The sequence below is a fragment of the Equus asinus genome, chromosome 15 (assembly GCF_041296235.1).
Source record: "Equus asinus isolate D_3611 breed Donkey chromosome 15, EquAss-T2T_v2, whole genome shotgun sequence".
Taxonomy (NCBI): Eukaryota; Metazoa; Chordata; class Mammalia; order Perissodactyla; family Equidae; genus Equus; species Equus asinus.
This window is the reverse complement of record NC_091804.1, coordinates 35,033,330-35,050,324: the sequence shown is the minus strand read 5'-3', so window position 1 is coordinate 35,050,324 and position 16,995 is coordinate 35,033,330. Positions and strand designations below refer to the sequence as shown.

The window sequence follows — 16,995 nt, the reverse complement described above, 5'->3', positions numbered from 1 at the left end:
TCAAGGCTGCTTCTCCGTGGTGGCTTCCGCCCCCAGGGGACCGCCCTGCTGCCATTCCACCTTCTGCCTTCTGGTCCCAGCTTCTGGGCCCTGTCCCCTCTCTGCCCCTCCACCCCGAGGGCTGGTATTGAGCGAAAGAAGCTGTTCACTAAAGAGTGTGCCTGCACACCTGCCAGGCGATTCTGTTTACGTGACATTCAAGAACAGGCGACACTCCTCTGTGACAGAAATCAGAGCAGCAGCTGCCATGGGGGCTGGAGGGGATGACTGGGAAGGGGCTGGAGGGGACTTTCTGAGATGGAAATGTTTTATACCTGGATTGAGGCCTTGATTACACAGGGGTGTACATTTGTAAAGACCCGTTCCACCATACCCTCAAGACCTGTGCGTTTAACTGTGTGGACATCAGATGTCAATAAAACTAGTTAAGAAGAGGAAATCCCCGACCACATTCTGGAAGTGTTTCCTGATTTCCTGGTTGGATCCTGATGAAAGCACGGGTTTTATTTTTCAACAAACACAGGCAGACCGCAGAGGAGGATATACAATGTACATAGTGGGATTAATCTTTTCAACAATAAAACACAAGACTTCAAACAATTTCACATGTGGCTTGGTTTATTTCCGGCCATGTTCCCCAGCCCTGGGGAGGTATCCTGCATTGTCCCCTGCCTTTCTCTAGTCAAAAATGCTGCGAAGCGCTGGCCTGTATACGGCGTCCAGCTCTGCGCCTGGTACATGGCGCGAGCTCCAGAAAGGTTAATTCTTACGACCGCGAGTTGGGTTTAATGCATCACGTTAAAGGCCTTTCTCTGACTTTCTTCAAGACGGTGTGATTTCACCTTGTGATTTTTGCAAAGGCTTCAGCCCCTAAATTCTGCCCAGGACGGGGAGGGCTTTCTCAGACAGCACAAGCCTGACACAGAAGTTCATGCATAGACACGTGTTCAGGGACGTTTGTATGTCACCCCGGGAAAGGAAGCAGGAGAGTGAGAATATCTGTGCCCCTTTTCATCATACCCCCAGAAAACAGGCAGTCCAGCCCAGCACCTGCTCAGCTTAATGACTAAGGGAGACATGGCTGCCCCATCGCCTGGAAAGCTAGCCTGTGCGCGTGGTTGACAAAGGCTGTGCATAGGCTGAGAATGGACCAGAAGATACTAGAAACCCGGCCAGCCTCCCAGGCTGTGAGTTAGAGGAAGGGGGACCCGGGCACACATCCCCGCTGTGGCTCAGGGTCCAGACGGACCAGGCGGCGTGTGAAGCTTCTCCAGGGCCCGACAGTGCACCCACGCTGGATGGTTGCCTGTAGCCAAGTTGCCTGCTGGGAAGGCCGGGCACCGAGGCTTGGTTCTCAGCCCAGCTCTAAAAGGTGCTGTTCCATGGGCTGCGGCCCCTGGGGGGTGGGCAGGGCCCAGGCAGGCACAGGCGACGCTGGGTCTCCAATCGGCAGAAGGGGTTCTGGTTGGACACCCGGGTGGTTATGCCCAGCCCACAGGTGGTGGAGCAGGGGCCCCAGGCTGTGCTCCATTCTGGGCAGGGGACGCCAGGGGATGAGGGAGCAACAAAGCCAGAAAACTGGGGTCCTGGGGGGAAGAAAGAGGGGTCAGCATTGCAAGGTCAGGGTTTAACAGCCAAACCAACCCATTGGCTTGCGGTGCAATCTTGGTCGTGTTGCTTAACCTCTCTGGACCTCAGTTTCTTCCTATGTAAATTTCCTAATAGTTGATTATGGGGATTGAATAAAATAGTGGAGGTGGAGTGCTGAACACAGTGCCTGATACTTGTAAGGACTCCGTAAATATTGGTTATTAGGCAATTTTGATGGTGCTGACCATGACGGCCCCCCAGAACACAGTGACTTTCTCGTTGCTGTATCCTCCCTGACTCCTGTGATAAACAGCATCTTACGGGAAGGTAGTTGGGACCTGTGCCTGTGGGGGTGCTGGGACCTGGCGGCAAGGATGCTGGTGGCCCCAAGGCCGCGCCTGGAACAAGAGGGTGGGTCCCCACGATCAGGCTTTTCCTCCTCCTCGAGTCCTGCTCTGCGCTGTTAATATTTTGTCCTTCCTTCTGGCCCTTAATAACCAGTGGTTTTCAGCTGGGGGAAGTTTTGCCCCTGGAGGACATTTGGCAACATCTGGAGATGCTTTTTGTGGTCCCCACTGAGGGTGGGGCTACAGAATCCAGCAGAGATGCTGCTAAACATCCTACGGTGCATAGGGTAGCCCCCTGCAAGGAATCACCCGGCCCACACGTCACTGGTGCCGAGGCTGAGAAACCCTGTGTCTGTATGCACGCGTGTGCCGTATGTATGATGTCTGTGTGTACATATGGCTGTAGACACACACACGTAACGGAGATCAAATTGCACATGTGGTGCCTTTTTTATACCTAAAGTGAACTCATTGGCCCTCTCCTGTGTATTTAATCAGATGTATCACGTTCCATCGTAGAGATAAGAGCTACCATCAGTGGAACATGTGCGCTAGGCCCCATTACAACTGCTTTCCTCGTATTTACTCATCCCGTCCTCACGACAATTCTATAAGGTGGCTGCTCTTATTCTCATTTTACAGTTGGAAGAACTGAGACACAGAGAAGTGAAGCAACTTTCTCAGAGTCACACAGCTAGGAAGCACTGGAACTTAGAACCCGGGCAGACTCCATGCTCAGCCCACCACGCTCTACCGCCCCTCGTGCAGCGCTGTTGTCTGTGGACCCAATGCACTCTTTTTGGTTGCTTTTTTAAAAATCACATTCATGTAATAATAATAATTTAAAAAACCCAGTGACATCACAACAAAATCTCTAAAACTGAAGAGTTTATAGCAGGAGGCAGGGTCTTTCCTCCCCCTCTGACCGCCCCTAGGCCCACGTCCTCCAGCTTTGCCAGTTCAGTGTGAGTTCCTCTTTTAATAAGCCCAATATTATGCTATTATATAACTTTTAAACTATATTATGTAAATACATTGTTAACATGTAGGGATACATTATAAATGTAACTAGCGTATGCGTTATAACTACACCTCTGCTATCAAATTCGAGAATGGGTTCCAGTGTCCCAACCCACCTCTCCCTGCATGCTGCCACCAATTTTCCTGTTTAATAACTTATGATTTAAAATGATCTACTTGCCCCGCTGCTTCTTGCTTGTGGGTTTTAAAGGGGTCTTGTGACTCCGCCCCTCGCTGTCTCCGCCGCCCCTCCCGGCTTCTTCTGTCGGGAAACCGTCCCTGTGACCCCGGGCTCCTGCCCCTGGGCGGCCACCCCCGGCCACCCCTCCAGGTCCCCGCCCGCCGGCCGCGCGCGCTCACCTTGGGCCGGGAGGGGCTGCACCCCCGGCCCCGCTCCCTGGTCGCACACCCACTCGGGGCAGCAGCGGCCCGGGACATCCACCCTCCTGGGGCGGGGGCAGTCCCGGCTGGGCAGCCGGACGTCCTCGGGGCACAGCGGCACGCAGGTGAAGCCGCCGTCCTCGCAGCGGCAGCGCAGCCGGCAGTGGGGCTGGAAGGTCTCGCCGTCCCGGTACACGCGGCCGTTCACCTCGCAGCGCCCGTCATCCTCTCCCCCTGCGGGGCAGAAAGCGGGCCCGTCGGTGACCCCGGCTGCGCCGACCACCCCACCGCACGGCCCTCTCTGCAGGGCTGGCCCAGATCCCGCTGGCAGCAGCGGCCTCGCAGCGTCGGAGCGCAGCCGAGGGGCTCGGCCCGATTCTGCAGCCCCCGCACCCCCCGGGCCTGCCTGGCACCTGCGGGGAGACGCGCGGCGCCCTGCGTCCCCGCACAGCGTCTGCGGGCAGACTGTCCTGGTCGGAGCCCCGGCTCCGTCCTTTATTAGCTATGGGCCTCGGCAGGTGTTATCACTTCTTCTTGCCTCAGTTTCTTCATCTGCAAAATGGGTTATAAGGGTGCTTATTTCACAGGATTGTGGTATAGACTAAATGAAATGATGTGTGTAACGAATCCAACATGAAAGAAACCTTCAACACACCCTAGCTGCTCTGTGGTTATGATCAGTATAATTACCACATATTCATAATATGGGACTATCATATACACACAGATTTCGTGCCACAGACTTTCATGGTCCACCTGCTGTGTTGTAGTCATCACCTTCAGGTCAGGGCTTAACTTGCTCGCTGTGTGACTTTGGGTAAGTTACCTAACTTCTCTGAGTCGCCTTAACAATAGCAGCGATGAGAACAACAATCTGTACCTTCAGTTACGTGAGAGAATATGTACAGAGCATCTAGCATGGTGCTAAGCTTAGAGTAGGTGCTCAAGAAACCCTCTGAATGAAGCCCTCAGGAGGTGGGCATTCTTACCACTTCCTCCACCGGACACGTCCTCCCTGAGGGCTGGGGCGGACAGGGTTCACCCTGGCCTCCCCCCGCCCCACCAGCTCGGAGCATGGGTGGGACACACAGGCCCTCAGAAAACGCGCTTTGAATGACTGCCTGGCATCAGGCTCCGTGCAGAAGAGACCCTGATAAAATACTTCCGACTCCTTATAACTCCAGAGACACATATCACGCCCCTCCTGTGTGACAGCCGCTGTGCTCCTAGCCAGGACTAAGACACGGTCCTGCCTGGAGGGATGCAAGGGCCAATGGGGGGGTGGGGGGTGGGGGACAGATGTGAAAGTCCCCACCTCTGAGACGGAGTGAAGAGCCCTGGAGGGGTGCATGCAGGCTGCTCTGCCAGTACAGAGGAAGGAGCAACCCGGAGGGCCTCCTGGAGGTGGGCATGGCAGTCCAGCTGGGGCTGAGGGACTCAGTGGCAAGCAGGCTTTCCCAGGTCTTCTGAGAAAACCTCATAAAGGCTCATATACACCCAGGAATTTTAGAACCATACAGACTTGGCTTCAAAGCCCAGTTCCCTGCTGCTAGCTGTGGGACCTGGGGCAAGTTACTTCACCTCTCTGAGCCCTGGTACCCTGCTCACAGGGCCGTTGGAGGAGTACTTGAGCTGGTGCACTTAAAGCATTTTGCCCCAAACCTGGAACATAGCAGACGCTCTGCTCCGTAAACGGGAGAGGGTGATGCTTATTCCTGTGGAGAGGACAGGACCAGCGTTGGCTCCCTCCCCATGTTCCTTCCAGGCCACAGCCCTTTGGTTCCAAAGCCCTGACTTTTTGGACCCTGTGGCTGCTGGTTTCTTAGGAACCACGGGGGCAGCCTCAGCTTAATCCAGGCCCCTGGCCTGGCCGAGCCCAGGTCTCCGGGCCTGACTCCTGGGGCCGCAGCCCTGGGGCCTCCTGGTCGCTGGGATGACCTGGTAAACAGAGGGATTGTTTAGGAAAGTCAGCTGGAGGGGCCATAATTTTAGCAAGGTTTCCTGGTGCCTCTCCTGCATCCTCCAGCTCAGGGCCGGGTCGGGTGGGCCTGGGGGTAATGACTCCTGGGCAGCCACTCCCCACCCCAGGGTCTGTGGCACCTGTGTGCATCGTCCCAAGCACCACAAGGCACCTGCAGACTTACTCGCTCTCGGATTCCCTCCCCACACCCATACACACACAGCTGCCAAAACTCTGCTTCTCCCCCAGGCACTCTCCCATGCCCCCTTGTCCAGAAACCTCCCCCAAAGAACTTCAGAGCACAGTCTCGTCATCTGGTCATTTCTGTGTCCCCCTTTCCCTCTGAGAGTCCCTTGCAGGAGAAGGGACAACAGATTTTTTTTTTTTTTTTACCTTCAACTACTTGCACACTGTGTGACCTCAGGCAGGTGATTTAACCTCTCTGAGCCCCAGTTCCCTCATCTGCAAAATAGGGATAGTAATAAGACTGCCTTATCTCAGGGATAAAATGAAATCATGTCTGTTAAGGGCTTGCTCACAGTACATGCTCAGTAAATGGGGCCTGTTCCTGCTGGCCTCACCAGCACTATTGTTATTATTCATTCATTCAACAACGATTTATTGAGTGCCTACTATGTGCCAGGCACTGTTCCAGGCACTTCCAATACAGCAAAGACTGAAACAGGCAAAAATCCTACCCTCACTGGAGCTTTCACTCTAGAGGAAATAAACACAATAAACGAGCAGAGTTTATGATGTCAGATGGTGATTAGTGCTAGAAAAATAAAGGAGGGCGGGGTTAAGGAGTGTGGGGGTGAGCAACCTGTAAATATGGTGATCAGAGGAGGCCTCCCGAGAGGTGATATTTGAGGACAGCTGTGAAGGAGGTGAAGGAACTTGCCACAGAGATATGGGGGGGGGGGGTGAGAACACCAATAGCAGGAACAGCCAGTGCAAAGGCCCTGAGGTAGGAGCATGCCTAGGGTGTTTAAGGAATAGCAAGGAGGACAGTGTGGCCAGAGCAGAGAACAGGAGGGAGAGAGACAGTTAGATGAGGTCAGAGAGAAAACAGGAGCAGGATTCTTGGGGCCCTGTAGGCACTGAGAGGACTGTGGCTTTTACTCTGAGGGGATGGGAAGCTGTTGGAGGTGTTTAGGCAGAGGAAGGACATGATCTGACTTACTTATTAAAGAGGCCCTAAGCTGCTGTGTTGAGAATAGACTGGGGACAAGGACGGAAGCAGGGGGCAGTGAGGGGGCTCCTGCAAATGCAGACACGTGGTGATGGGGCTCAGACCAGGATGGCAGCAGCAGACGGACTGAGAAGCGTTGGATTCTGAAAACATTGTGGAGAATTTGCTGGTGGGCAGCATATGGGAGGTGAAAAAAAGGGGGATGTCAAGAATGACTTCATGGGGGCCGGCCCTGCGGCCGAGTGATTAAGTTCGCACACTCTGCTTCAGTGGCCTGGGGTTCACCAGTTTGGATCCTGGGCGCGGACCTACACACCACTCATCAGGCCATGCTGAGGCGGCATCCCGCAAAGAATTAGAAGGACCCACAACCAGGATGTACAACTATGCACTGGGGCTTTAGGGGGAGAAAAAAAAAGAGGAGGATTGGCAACAGATGTTAGCTCAGGGCCAATCTTCCTAAAAAACAATAACAAGTTGGTAATATTTATAAAAAAAAAAATAAAAGAATGACTCCTAGGTTTTGAACCTGAACCATGGGAAGGATGCAGACGCCCTCGACTGAGTGGGGAAGCTGCAGGTTCGGGGTGCAGGACATCAGGCGCTCACGCTGGACGCGCACCAGCTTGAGTGGCCCTCGAGTGTCCAAGGAGTATGTGAGAAGAGGTTTTGGGGCAGCATGTTCCCTCCGGAGCCAAGACCCAGACCCGGCCCCCGTGAGGGCTTAGCTGGCTCTGGCCCCACTGTGGGTTCACCAGCTCCCAGCCTCCAACTTCCGTCCAAATATTAAACGTTCAGGAGCACCCACCATGCTGCCTGACCAGGGCTGAGAGTCACGGGAAGGAGCAGGGGTCAAATAAATCCTTGGCCTCCAGGTGTGTGAAGTAGGAATCAAGATGAGATAAGAAAGTCCCCTTAGTGAAGTACCAGCTGCTCATATGAACCACAATGACAATACCAGCTGCTCATATGAACCACATGCTGAGTGTCAAGCAGTCAAACCATGGAAAGGAAGATTGTGGGGCCAGTTCCCCGAGTTCAAATCTCAGCTCTGCCACTTATGAGCTGTGTGATTTTAGGTACATTGCTTAACCTCTCTGTGGTTCACATTTGTGAAACCCTTAGTGGCTGGCACAACATGGGCAGTGCTATGCAAGTGTTCAATAGAGACACTGCCGAGTGCCCTACAAGTGTCGTGCTAGTCTAAACAACAGCCTTGTGAGCTGTGTTATTTATCTCATTTTTTTCTTTAGATTAATTTTTATTAGGAATCATCTATGAGTTTATATAACAGTTACATCCCTTTCTCCGTAGTATACTCTGATGATTAAATAAAGCATTTAACAAGGACTTACTCCCGATGATGTTCTGTCTGTAAGCTTTCTCATTTTTCTTGTTAAAAAGGTTTTCCCTATAGATGGACTCATTGTCGGTGAGTCGAGGGCCTCTCTCTCTCTCGTTCCTGTTTTATGAAAGTGTGACATGCACATGGAGGAAAGAGGTGAGTCGCTCTACAAGGCTTGTTATGAAGAGGAGGGGGGGGAGGAAGGGAACAGTCTCACCTCTTTCCATTTCTCTAAAGCAGTGGTTCTCAACTGAGGATGATTCTGTTCCCCCGAGGACATCTGACGTCTGCAGACAGACTGTCACACTTGGGGGTGGAGGCCGGGGATCTGCTGGATGTCCTGTCACGCGCAGGACAACCCCCCACAACAAAGAATCATCTGGCCGCAAATGTCCCCAGAGCGAAGCTGAGCACCCCTGCTCCAAGCACCGGGGGCGCCAGGGTCGGAGGAGAGGCGGGAGGCGCAACACGCTCAAGGCCACCAGGAAACAGCAAACTCCGATTCAGACTGTGGTCCAAGGGCTCCCAGCCCAGGAGGCAGACTGACCGGGATGTTGCCTTAGAGCCTGTTTGCCCAGGTCACAAGCTGTGTGACATGAAGTGGGTCGGTTAAGACTGCTGAGCCTCGGTCTCCTCATCTGTGAAATGGGTTTGACGGTACTCACCTCACTGGCTTATTGTGAGGATTATGTGACTGTCATGGGAAGGGCTTAGCACAGCACCTGACATGGACTACGCCCTAAATAAGGGGTTGCACTTTTATTTTCCAAAAAGCATGGGGGGGGGGGTCCTGAGAAGGGATGATGACTCCTGGTTTGAAGAATCTGGGAGGGCTGCTTAGAGGAGGAGGTATTCGCACTTGGCTTTGAAGGTTGGCTGTGATTTGGAGAAGTAGGCGTGGGGGAGGCTGTCCAGGTGGTAGGCTGGCTCCGAGCAAAGACAAGAGGGGGGAAGTAGGGTTTGGGCCTAGGGTGGTTTGCCAGGTGTGACTGGACTGGATGGTATGGATGTGTATCAGAAGCAGCAGTGAAAGGAGGACCCCATGGCCTTGACAGCACCCCCCCAGACACACCCTCCATTAGTCCCGCAAACCTGCTTACAGAGGCACACGGCGCCCCGGCCACCAGGCACGGGCTGGCAGACCAGGCCCTGGCTGGAGTCACAGACGTGGCGATGGTCACAGGGCTCCCCCAGCCGCCGGGCACACACCTGGCAGCAATTGCAGCCGTCCAGCACCAGGGGCACCCCCAGCGGGCACCGGGGTGGTGGCCAGGGACAGGCGCACGGTGTCGGGCACAGCTGGGCACACACCTGCAGAGAGAGACCTCACTCAGCCTCGGTCTTTCAAGCTGGGCAAGGAGACCCTCACCACTGGCTACCTCTCTGCCAGGCAGTGTGCAGTCCGCACCTTGGCCCCAGAGTCACATAGACCTGGCCTTGAACGCTGCCGGGCCCATGGCACTCCCTAAGAGGCAGCAGGGCATTGTGATCACAAGCAAGGACTCTGGACTAGAGCTCCAGTCCTAACTCTGTCCCTTAGTAGCTGAGTGACCTTGGACAAGTTACTTAAGCTCTCTGAGCTTCAGTTTCCTCATCTGTAAAGAGGGGGTAATGGCAGTATCTAAGTCAGACGGTGGTTTGAGGAGCAAGTGAAACAATGCTTGTTGAACCCTTAGCAGGTGGCCTAGCCTGCAGTAGATGCTCCGTGCGTTTAGGACAATGATCATCATTGTGAGTCACAATGAAGGCTTAGCCCTGCCCTCCAGCAGCTTCCAGAAAGGCAAAGCGACAAGATGAGGGATGAAAACAACAGGGCCCGAGACATTTCCAGCAGGTAGACTGTGGATATTTATCTTGAGGGCTGAAGAAATCAAACAGTATCATGGATGTTTTGATCTTTGGAACAATCCAGAATGTGTTTCTGGATGAGCATCAGATCAGCCAGGAAACTTGCTAAAATCCTGACCCCCAGGCCTCCTCCAGGACTTACCAAATCGGGACTTCCAGGGGTGGGCCTGGGGTCTGTAACCGGCTGTCTGGGGGCTTCTGATGCACAGTGAGGTTTCCAGCACCTCTGCTCCAGTCTGACTACACCCCACCCCCCGCCCCCCGCTGCCACGTATAGATGGAAAACTGAGCTCCAGAGACAGGAAGGGGCTTGCCAAAAGTTACAGCCCCTGCTGCAAGCTGGAAGCCTGCCTCCCCATTGAGGACCCAGGGACCCGGGGTGGCGGGAGACTTTTCCCATAATGAGGAAAAGCCTGAGCCAGGTACCCGCCCCCCGGGGCACCGCCCCTCCCCACTCAGGACAGAGAAATAACCAAACCAGAAACTGGATGCCATGGGCTCCCCACACATCCATTTGAAGGTGGGGACCAAGAGGCAGGGATCATTCAAGATGTGCCCAGTGGCCCCATCCGTGGGGGACCAATCTTTAGTAGGGTCTCTGGAGGACTGGAGGGTTTTATCTGGAGGATGGGAGACTTGCAGTTCAGGAAGATGAAATTGATAACCTCATGTCTCCTGAGTGGCCCAAAGCAGGCAATGACCCCTTTGCCCTAGTCCCCACCTGTCCCACCCCTAGGAAACCCCAGTCCTGCAAACCAGCCTTCAGTGGCCTGCAGCTCCCACCCCGGCCACCGGGGGCCACCCCAAACTGGCCGACCAGCCTCTGGCGGGGGTGCACAGGAGCGTTCCCAGGCTCCCATCTGAGACCCCACTGGGTAACAGAGGCGAGGGTGCCCCTGTGGGCATGGAGCCCGTGAGGGAGCCGGTTCCCGTCTCTGCAGGAATTTCAAGCGGGAGACACGGAAGTGGTTCTAGAGAAGACGGCCCAGCCTCGCCCCTAAAGTGTGGTCTGGGACACAGTATTAGCATCAGCATCAGCATCAGCATCACCTGGAAGCTTGTTAGAAATGCGGCATCGAGGGCCCTTCTTTATGAATCCACATCTGCATTTTAATAAAACCAGAGGCGATTCACACGGAGCTGATCTGAGAAGCAATCGGCCGGACTTTTGGGTTCCCTTCCAAACTGGGGGTTCAGCTCGCTCGGTTAGGGGAAGTGGGGGACTCGGGCCAGAACTGGCTCTCGGGTCCGGTCCCTCCCACCTGAAACCTGGGGAGCCGGGGATAGGCTTTCTGCTTTGCACCTGGGCTCCCACTTTGGGCTCTCTCCAGCGGGCAAGCTTGGCAGGGCCGGATCTGCAGGTCCTGAAGCCCAGGAGAGGCTAATACAGATGCTTATGGCGGACATTTACACCAGCATGCCGTGTGCTGAGTGCTTTACCGTGTTGTCAAACTTAACCCTGCCCTGGGAGGTACCGTCGTTATGTCCATTTTAAAGATGAGGAAACAGAAGCCCAAAGCAATATAGTGACAACACCAGTAAGAGGTAGAGTCAGGATCAGGATCCAGGTTCATGTGGATCCACTGCCGAGGCTCTTAATTGCCATGCCCATCTCTTGTCCTCTGGGGCTCTGATGCCACTCTAGGCTCTGCCTCAATTTATCCATTTGTTCAGGAGGGACAATGACAAATCAAGAAGGGTGTTTCACCATCTCCACACCCTCCCCAACCACCCCACCCTTCTGTTCAAGTTGCCCCATCATACTTGGTTTCCCCAGACCCTTACTGTGGTCACCAGGGGGCAGGGCTGTGTGGTAAGAGCCCTGGATGTGGAATCTTCTGGGCCAGAGTTGAAATCCAGGTTCTACTACTGACTTGCAGTGTGACTTTGGACACTTCACTGAGGTGCCCCGTGGGGAGGGAGCTGTTCCCTCCCCAGTAAAATGGGGCGGAGACCACCTATCCTGGAGTCATGACAGGGATTAAATGAGGTCACGGCCAGCTCTCAGTCAATGTGACTTTGCTTGTTTCCAGGTCCCTGCCACCTGACTCCATCCACAGCCCTGAGCCCGGGAGCTCATGGCCTGCCTGGAGGCCTCGGAATTCCCTCTGAGGATTGCTGTGGACTTCCAGGTTCATGACAACTACATCCCTGTGCTCTGCACAGGGTGCTGCCCACTCCCTGGGAGCCGGGAAGATGGAGGGGTGAGGACAGTGAGTCCAGGACGGCTTCATTTTGGTCTCATTTAATCCTGGGCCCAGAATGCTAAGTCCTCTGCTCCAGCTCCCCAAGACACCCACCCTGGCCTTGTGTCCTGCCCGTCCCCTTTGGGAGGACAAACAGTGGCAGTGGGATGCCAGCAGGGTCCTCAACCTTCCCTCAGTCACTCGTTGGGACCCAGGAGAGAGAAGCCCCTGCCCGCCCTCCTCAAAGGAGCGTGAAAACACCTTGAGATCATGGCTCGTGAGGGGCTGATCCCTGTGGCACCAGGAACTCAGCATTTGCACACACAAAGGGCTCAGCATCTGTGGCTTTGGTCCAGGTTGGGGGTGGAGAGGCATAGACTGAAGTCCCCCCATACACACACCCAGGCCCATCCTGGGCCCCACCTCCTCTATTACTCTGATGTCTTTTTGCTGTGTGGCTTTGGGCAAGTTGCTTACCCCTCTGAGCCTTGCTTGACTGAAGACAGGGGATAATAATTCCTTATGGGTTTGTTGGGCATGTTGGCAAGGTAGGCATTCCACAGCCCTTTGAAAAATGTCCCATGAGAGAAGGTCATTATTCCGTGAGGGTGTCTCCCTGTTCCCCTCCATCCAGGCTAGCAGGTCACTTACTGGCTGAGGGTCCAACAGCATTAATGCCCTGGCAACATGGACTTTCCCATCAGTTAGACACCAGCATCCATTCAAATCTTGGCTCATAGTCAGGCAAAGCAGGTCGTGCCTTGAGTCTCCCCGTTCACAACGAGGATGCCCACTTCTGCTTTGCAGAGGGGCTGTGGGGATGGGTAATTATCATAAAAGTCCTCTTTTGAACATTTGCCAAGTTCCAGGTCCTGTGCTAAGCACTATAAGACGAATTGTCACAAATGATCTTCACAAAGGCCCCATGAACAGTATGCCCATTCAACAGAGGAAACAGCCGAGGCTCAGAGAGAAGGGACTTGCATGGGGTCACACAGCAGAGCTGGCCAGAGGCAGCTGTCTGGGTACCAGGGAGGGAAGCTGGGCTGTGCCCCATATGGGGGGCCTGAAAGTATTTTTCCAGGGGGCCCTTGGCAGTGACTTCACTCCTCCCCCACCACACCAAGGAAGTCAGCAGTATGGCTCAGGGCCCAGAGCCCCCTTACCTTTGAGAAGAGGCAGAGAAGGGAGAAGGCCAGCAGGTGGGTCTGTAGTGTGCCTCTCATGTCACTGTTTCCCCCACGGAGCCAGCTTTGAGCCTGGGAGGCAGGACTTGTAAGTCTTTATGTTCCGGCAGCTGTGAGGTCACTCCCAGGCAAAAATACACACACACACACACGCACACGCATGCATGCACGCACGCACGCTGTCCTTTCCTCACTTCTCTTCCCATCCTCATGCTCCCACTGATGAGCCCATTTACCTGAAGGTGAGACCGTGGAGGCCACCAAGGGGGTGCCTGCCAGTGTGTGTGCGTGTGTGTGAGTGTGTGTGTGTGTGCCTGAAAGCCAGAGCCAGTGCCGTGCCAAGAGCCTGTGACAGGCTGGCAGGGGCCTCTCTCACTCCTCCCAGACCAAGAGGGCCTTACGGAGCCCCTGCTGCAGCCCTGCCCCAGCCCCCTGCCCGACCCCAGGAGGGCTGGGACCCAGGAAGTGCTCAGCAGACACCCCCTTAGCAGAGCTGACCCAAGTCGTCCTGAGCCCCGTGGCCTGGACTCTGGGCAGCTTCAGCCGGCCTGCGGTTTCTGGCAGGAAGACTGGCAGCCACCCAGAGGTGGGTGTGACCCAGAGCAAAACATCCCTGGGCGGCCTGTTTGCTTTTGGCAACAAGGGGCCTCCCCGCGGCCTGCTCCCCGGGCTCTGGAAGGTGGGCCACGGGGGATGAGCCTGTACGGGCTAGACCTATTGTGTGCCAGCACTTGCTGAGCACTGCTAGACGATCTGTGTGAACCAAATCCATTTCGTTCAATTCAGCCAACCCAGTGCCCCTCTGCAGGGGCTGGAGACACAGCATCGACCTTGGGATAAAACCCAGAGGGAGACATGACAGTGGGAAAACAGGTGGAATTCCTGGGCATACCAAGGAGGGGTCCTCGTTCAGACTAGAGGCTGACGGACAGCTTTCTGAAGGAGCTGCCTTTACAGGGAGCCGAGGAAAGAGGTGGTTAGAGAGGGCAGAATGTTCCAGGCAGAGGGAGCAGCACGTACAAATGCCTAGAGGTGGGAGAGAGCATGATAGCATTGCCTATTCCGGGGGCTGAAGGTGCCTGGTGTGACTGGAGCTGACTGGGAGGTGGGGAGTGGTGTTGAACATGGGAGAGTAAGACACACAAATTCACCCCACCAGCATTTGGGGGCATCTACAATGTTGCAGCCACTGGGGGGTGGGGGGTGTAAGGACATGGGCTTTGACCGTAGAATTTGGCAAAGATATTAATGGAGGTGGCATCGAAGGGTGGCTGGGGAAGGCTTTGGCCCCCATAATTTCCACTAGTACCCCAAGGGATGGAGCTGGACAGTAGAAGTTTCCAGAATGGGTAGGTGGTGAGAAAGAAGAGTGACTTGATATCGGGGTGATAAGGAAGGACTTTCCAGCAGGGACAAGTTTCTGTCGCTCCCCTCCTGGTTTCAGTCCCAAGGGAAGGAGTTGATGGAGATGGAGGTTGGAGATGAAAATGAGGGATTTGATCATTTGTGGCTGGAGGAAGTGGGCAGGGTGGCAGTGGGGCTGTCCACAGACGCGGAGGGAGGGAGACGCAGTGCTGTTTATCTGGAAACGCTTGTGTTTTGGTCCGAGGCATGCCTAGGGTATTTTGTACCCAGAGTGGCTCATTTTTGAACACCCCCCTCCTTCGTATAACAAAATTGTCTTCAGTAATAATGAGATGAGACAAATCTAGTTTGCGTATGAACTAAAGTTTGCACTTACCGAACAAAAACATTTTCCTTCGCCGTTTACACGGTTTCGCTGTTTTACGTTTTAAACACAAACCAGAATTCCAGGCCATCACGTAGAATGACAGAACTGAAACACCTGCATCTTCGTCTTCACCCTCCCCCGACATTCATTGTTTCTTTCAATCTACCACTGAGATGCAGAAATACTTGACACCACGAGTCTGGAGACGAGAATTGCACTTGAAGCAAATGCGGAAGATTCCAGACTGCTAGGAACTCACTCTTGCGATGAACGTGTGTTCCTGCGACCACGTGCGCTGGGGGCGACTTATTCCTAGAAAGTCTCCAAATTAACTTCCGTGTAGAAGACGTTTATTAAAGGATAAGAAACTAAAACGTGCTGCTTTGAAGCTTACATCTATTTTATTAAAATTCAACAGCTATTGCAACAATTGTTTCGAACTTAGACCAATAAAAGACATTTTCGGGACAGAGTATTTTATGACTGACGTTGTTTAGATTTGCCAGGGCGTGGTGATGACAAAAAGTGGAATTCTTTTCTCAGCAATTTTATTTCATTTTTAAATTCTCTATGGGCAATGCGCCCCTTTTATTGTCTGTACCCAGGCAAGACCACTCCCGTGTCCTGTCCTTGTTAGGACCACTGGTTTTAATAACAATGAAAATGATTGTCTATTGAGCACGCAGAGGAAGCCAGGCCTGTGCTAAGGACTTTTTATAAAAAGTAGTGTTGCTCGTTCCAATATCATTTCTCCTCTCCTCACAGTCCATACCTCAATAAGAAGGGTGATGTTCAGAGAAGTTAAGTAACTTGCCTCAGGTCACACAGCTAGAAAACAGAGCCAGGTTTCCAGCACAGGTCCATATGATTCCAAAACCTATATTGTGGTTTTGTTGCTATTTATTTTGCTTCTGCTTATAGAGCTTTCTGCGGCATATATCTTTTTAATTGAAGCATCATATGTATACAGAGCAGAGCTTAAGGTGAGCTAAAATTAAGTGTACTTCTCGACAACTCTTCACATGTACACACCCGTGTAACCACCACCAGATCAGGATACATCTCCGGAAGTTTCCTCATGCCCCTTCCTAGACTGTACCCTCTGTCCCCCAGGTACTCGCTATTCTGACCTCTGTCTCCATTGGTCAGGTTTTCCTGGGAGCAATGGTTTTGAAGCACTTCTTTCTCGGAGGCAGGAAGGAAGACAGGAGCGAATACGAGGTGCGAGGAGGAGTTGGAGAGAGAAACAATGATCGCAGCCAACTCAGTGACAGAGGAGGGGACCCTCTGCTGACAGTGAGGAGTGGGGCGGGCTGTGCCTCCGAGGGCAGTGCGGAGTGAGGAAGGCCCGGGCCAGGGCTGCCCAGGGAGGCGACAGGAGATGAGTGGGAGAGTTGCCACCTGCCTGGAGGGGCCCCTCTGAGTCAGAGCATGGATTTTTGCTTGGAACGTGTTCTTTCTTTAATAACAGGGGATGGGAGAGCGCGGACAGCGGGAGGCCCTGGGCCCGGCTGGCTCAGGAAGCTTGCGGGCTGGCACTGAGGTGACGATGATGAAAATGTGAAGGATGAAACTTCCACAAACAGTTCAAAGTGTTGAAAGACTGGCAGGAGCTGCCGCTTTGCTGGCTGGTCATGCGTGGTTCAAGCCCCTAAGTTGCCAAGTTTGGCGCTGGAGGGGATGTGACAGTCCCGGGAACTGTGAATCTTTTGGCTGCTGCTGTGGCCCCACAAATAAGACCCCAGAACGAGCACAGCTGCCCTTTGCTTTGCTGGAAGGAAACACAGGCTCGTAAGTCAAAAGGGCCCAGCTTCGAATCCTGCCTCCCCCACCTACTTACAGCGCTGGGAGTGGGGTCCGTAAGAGGCGCACCTCGGGAGCAAGTTCAGGGAGCTCTCCCCCTCAGGTGCCGATCTTGCACTTGCACGACTGGAGAGCGAGTGCCTCCTAAGAGGGAGGCGCCTAGGGCACAAAATGAGTACCTGGTGGGAACTCAATAACATTGGTGGACCGACTAAATGACAATTCCCTCTCCCAAGGTGTTAATTGGGGGTAATTAGGCTGAGGTCACAAATAAACCCCCAAATCTCCGTGGCTTAACCCAACGCAGGTTTCTTTCGGCTTGCGAACAGTCTGATGAAGTCAGGCAGTCTGCATGGAGCTGCCCCCTCTGCTCTTGTCCACTCACATCTGTGCCCCGAGGCATG

General features: G+C 53.9%; 1 protein-coding gene across 1 annotated transcript; it reads right to left on the bottom strand.

The window, feature by feature from the left end:
• Positions 1-600: 600 nt before the first annotated feature.
• CCN5 (cellular communication network factor 5) lies at positions 601-13,606 on the bottom strand. The gene is made up of 5 exons (XM_014845906.3): positions 13,293-13,606; positions 13,036-13,128; positions 8,936-9,146; positions 3,318-3,572; positions 601-1,586 (listed from the first exon to the last, which is right to left on the bottom strand). The coding sequence occupies exons 2-5, from the start codon at positions 13,093-13,095 to the stop codon at positions 1,366-1,368; spliced, it is 747 nt and encodes a 248-aa protein (XP_014701392.1). The 5' UTR covers positions 13,096-13,128; positions 13,293-13,606; the 3' UTR covers positions 601-1,365.
• Between the last annotated feature and the right edge of the window lie 3,389 nt (positions 13,607-16,995).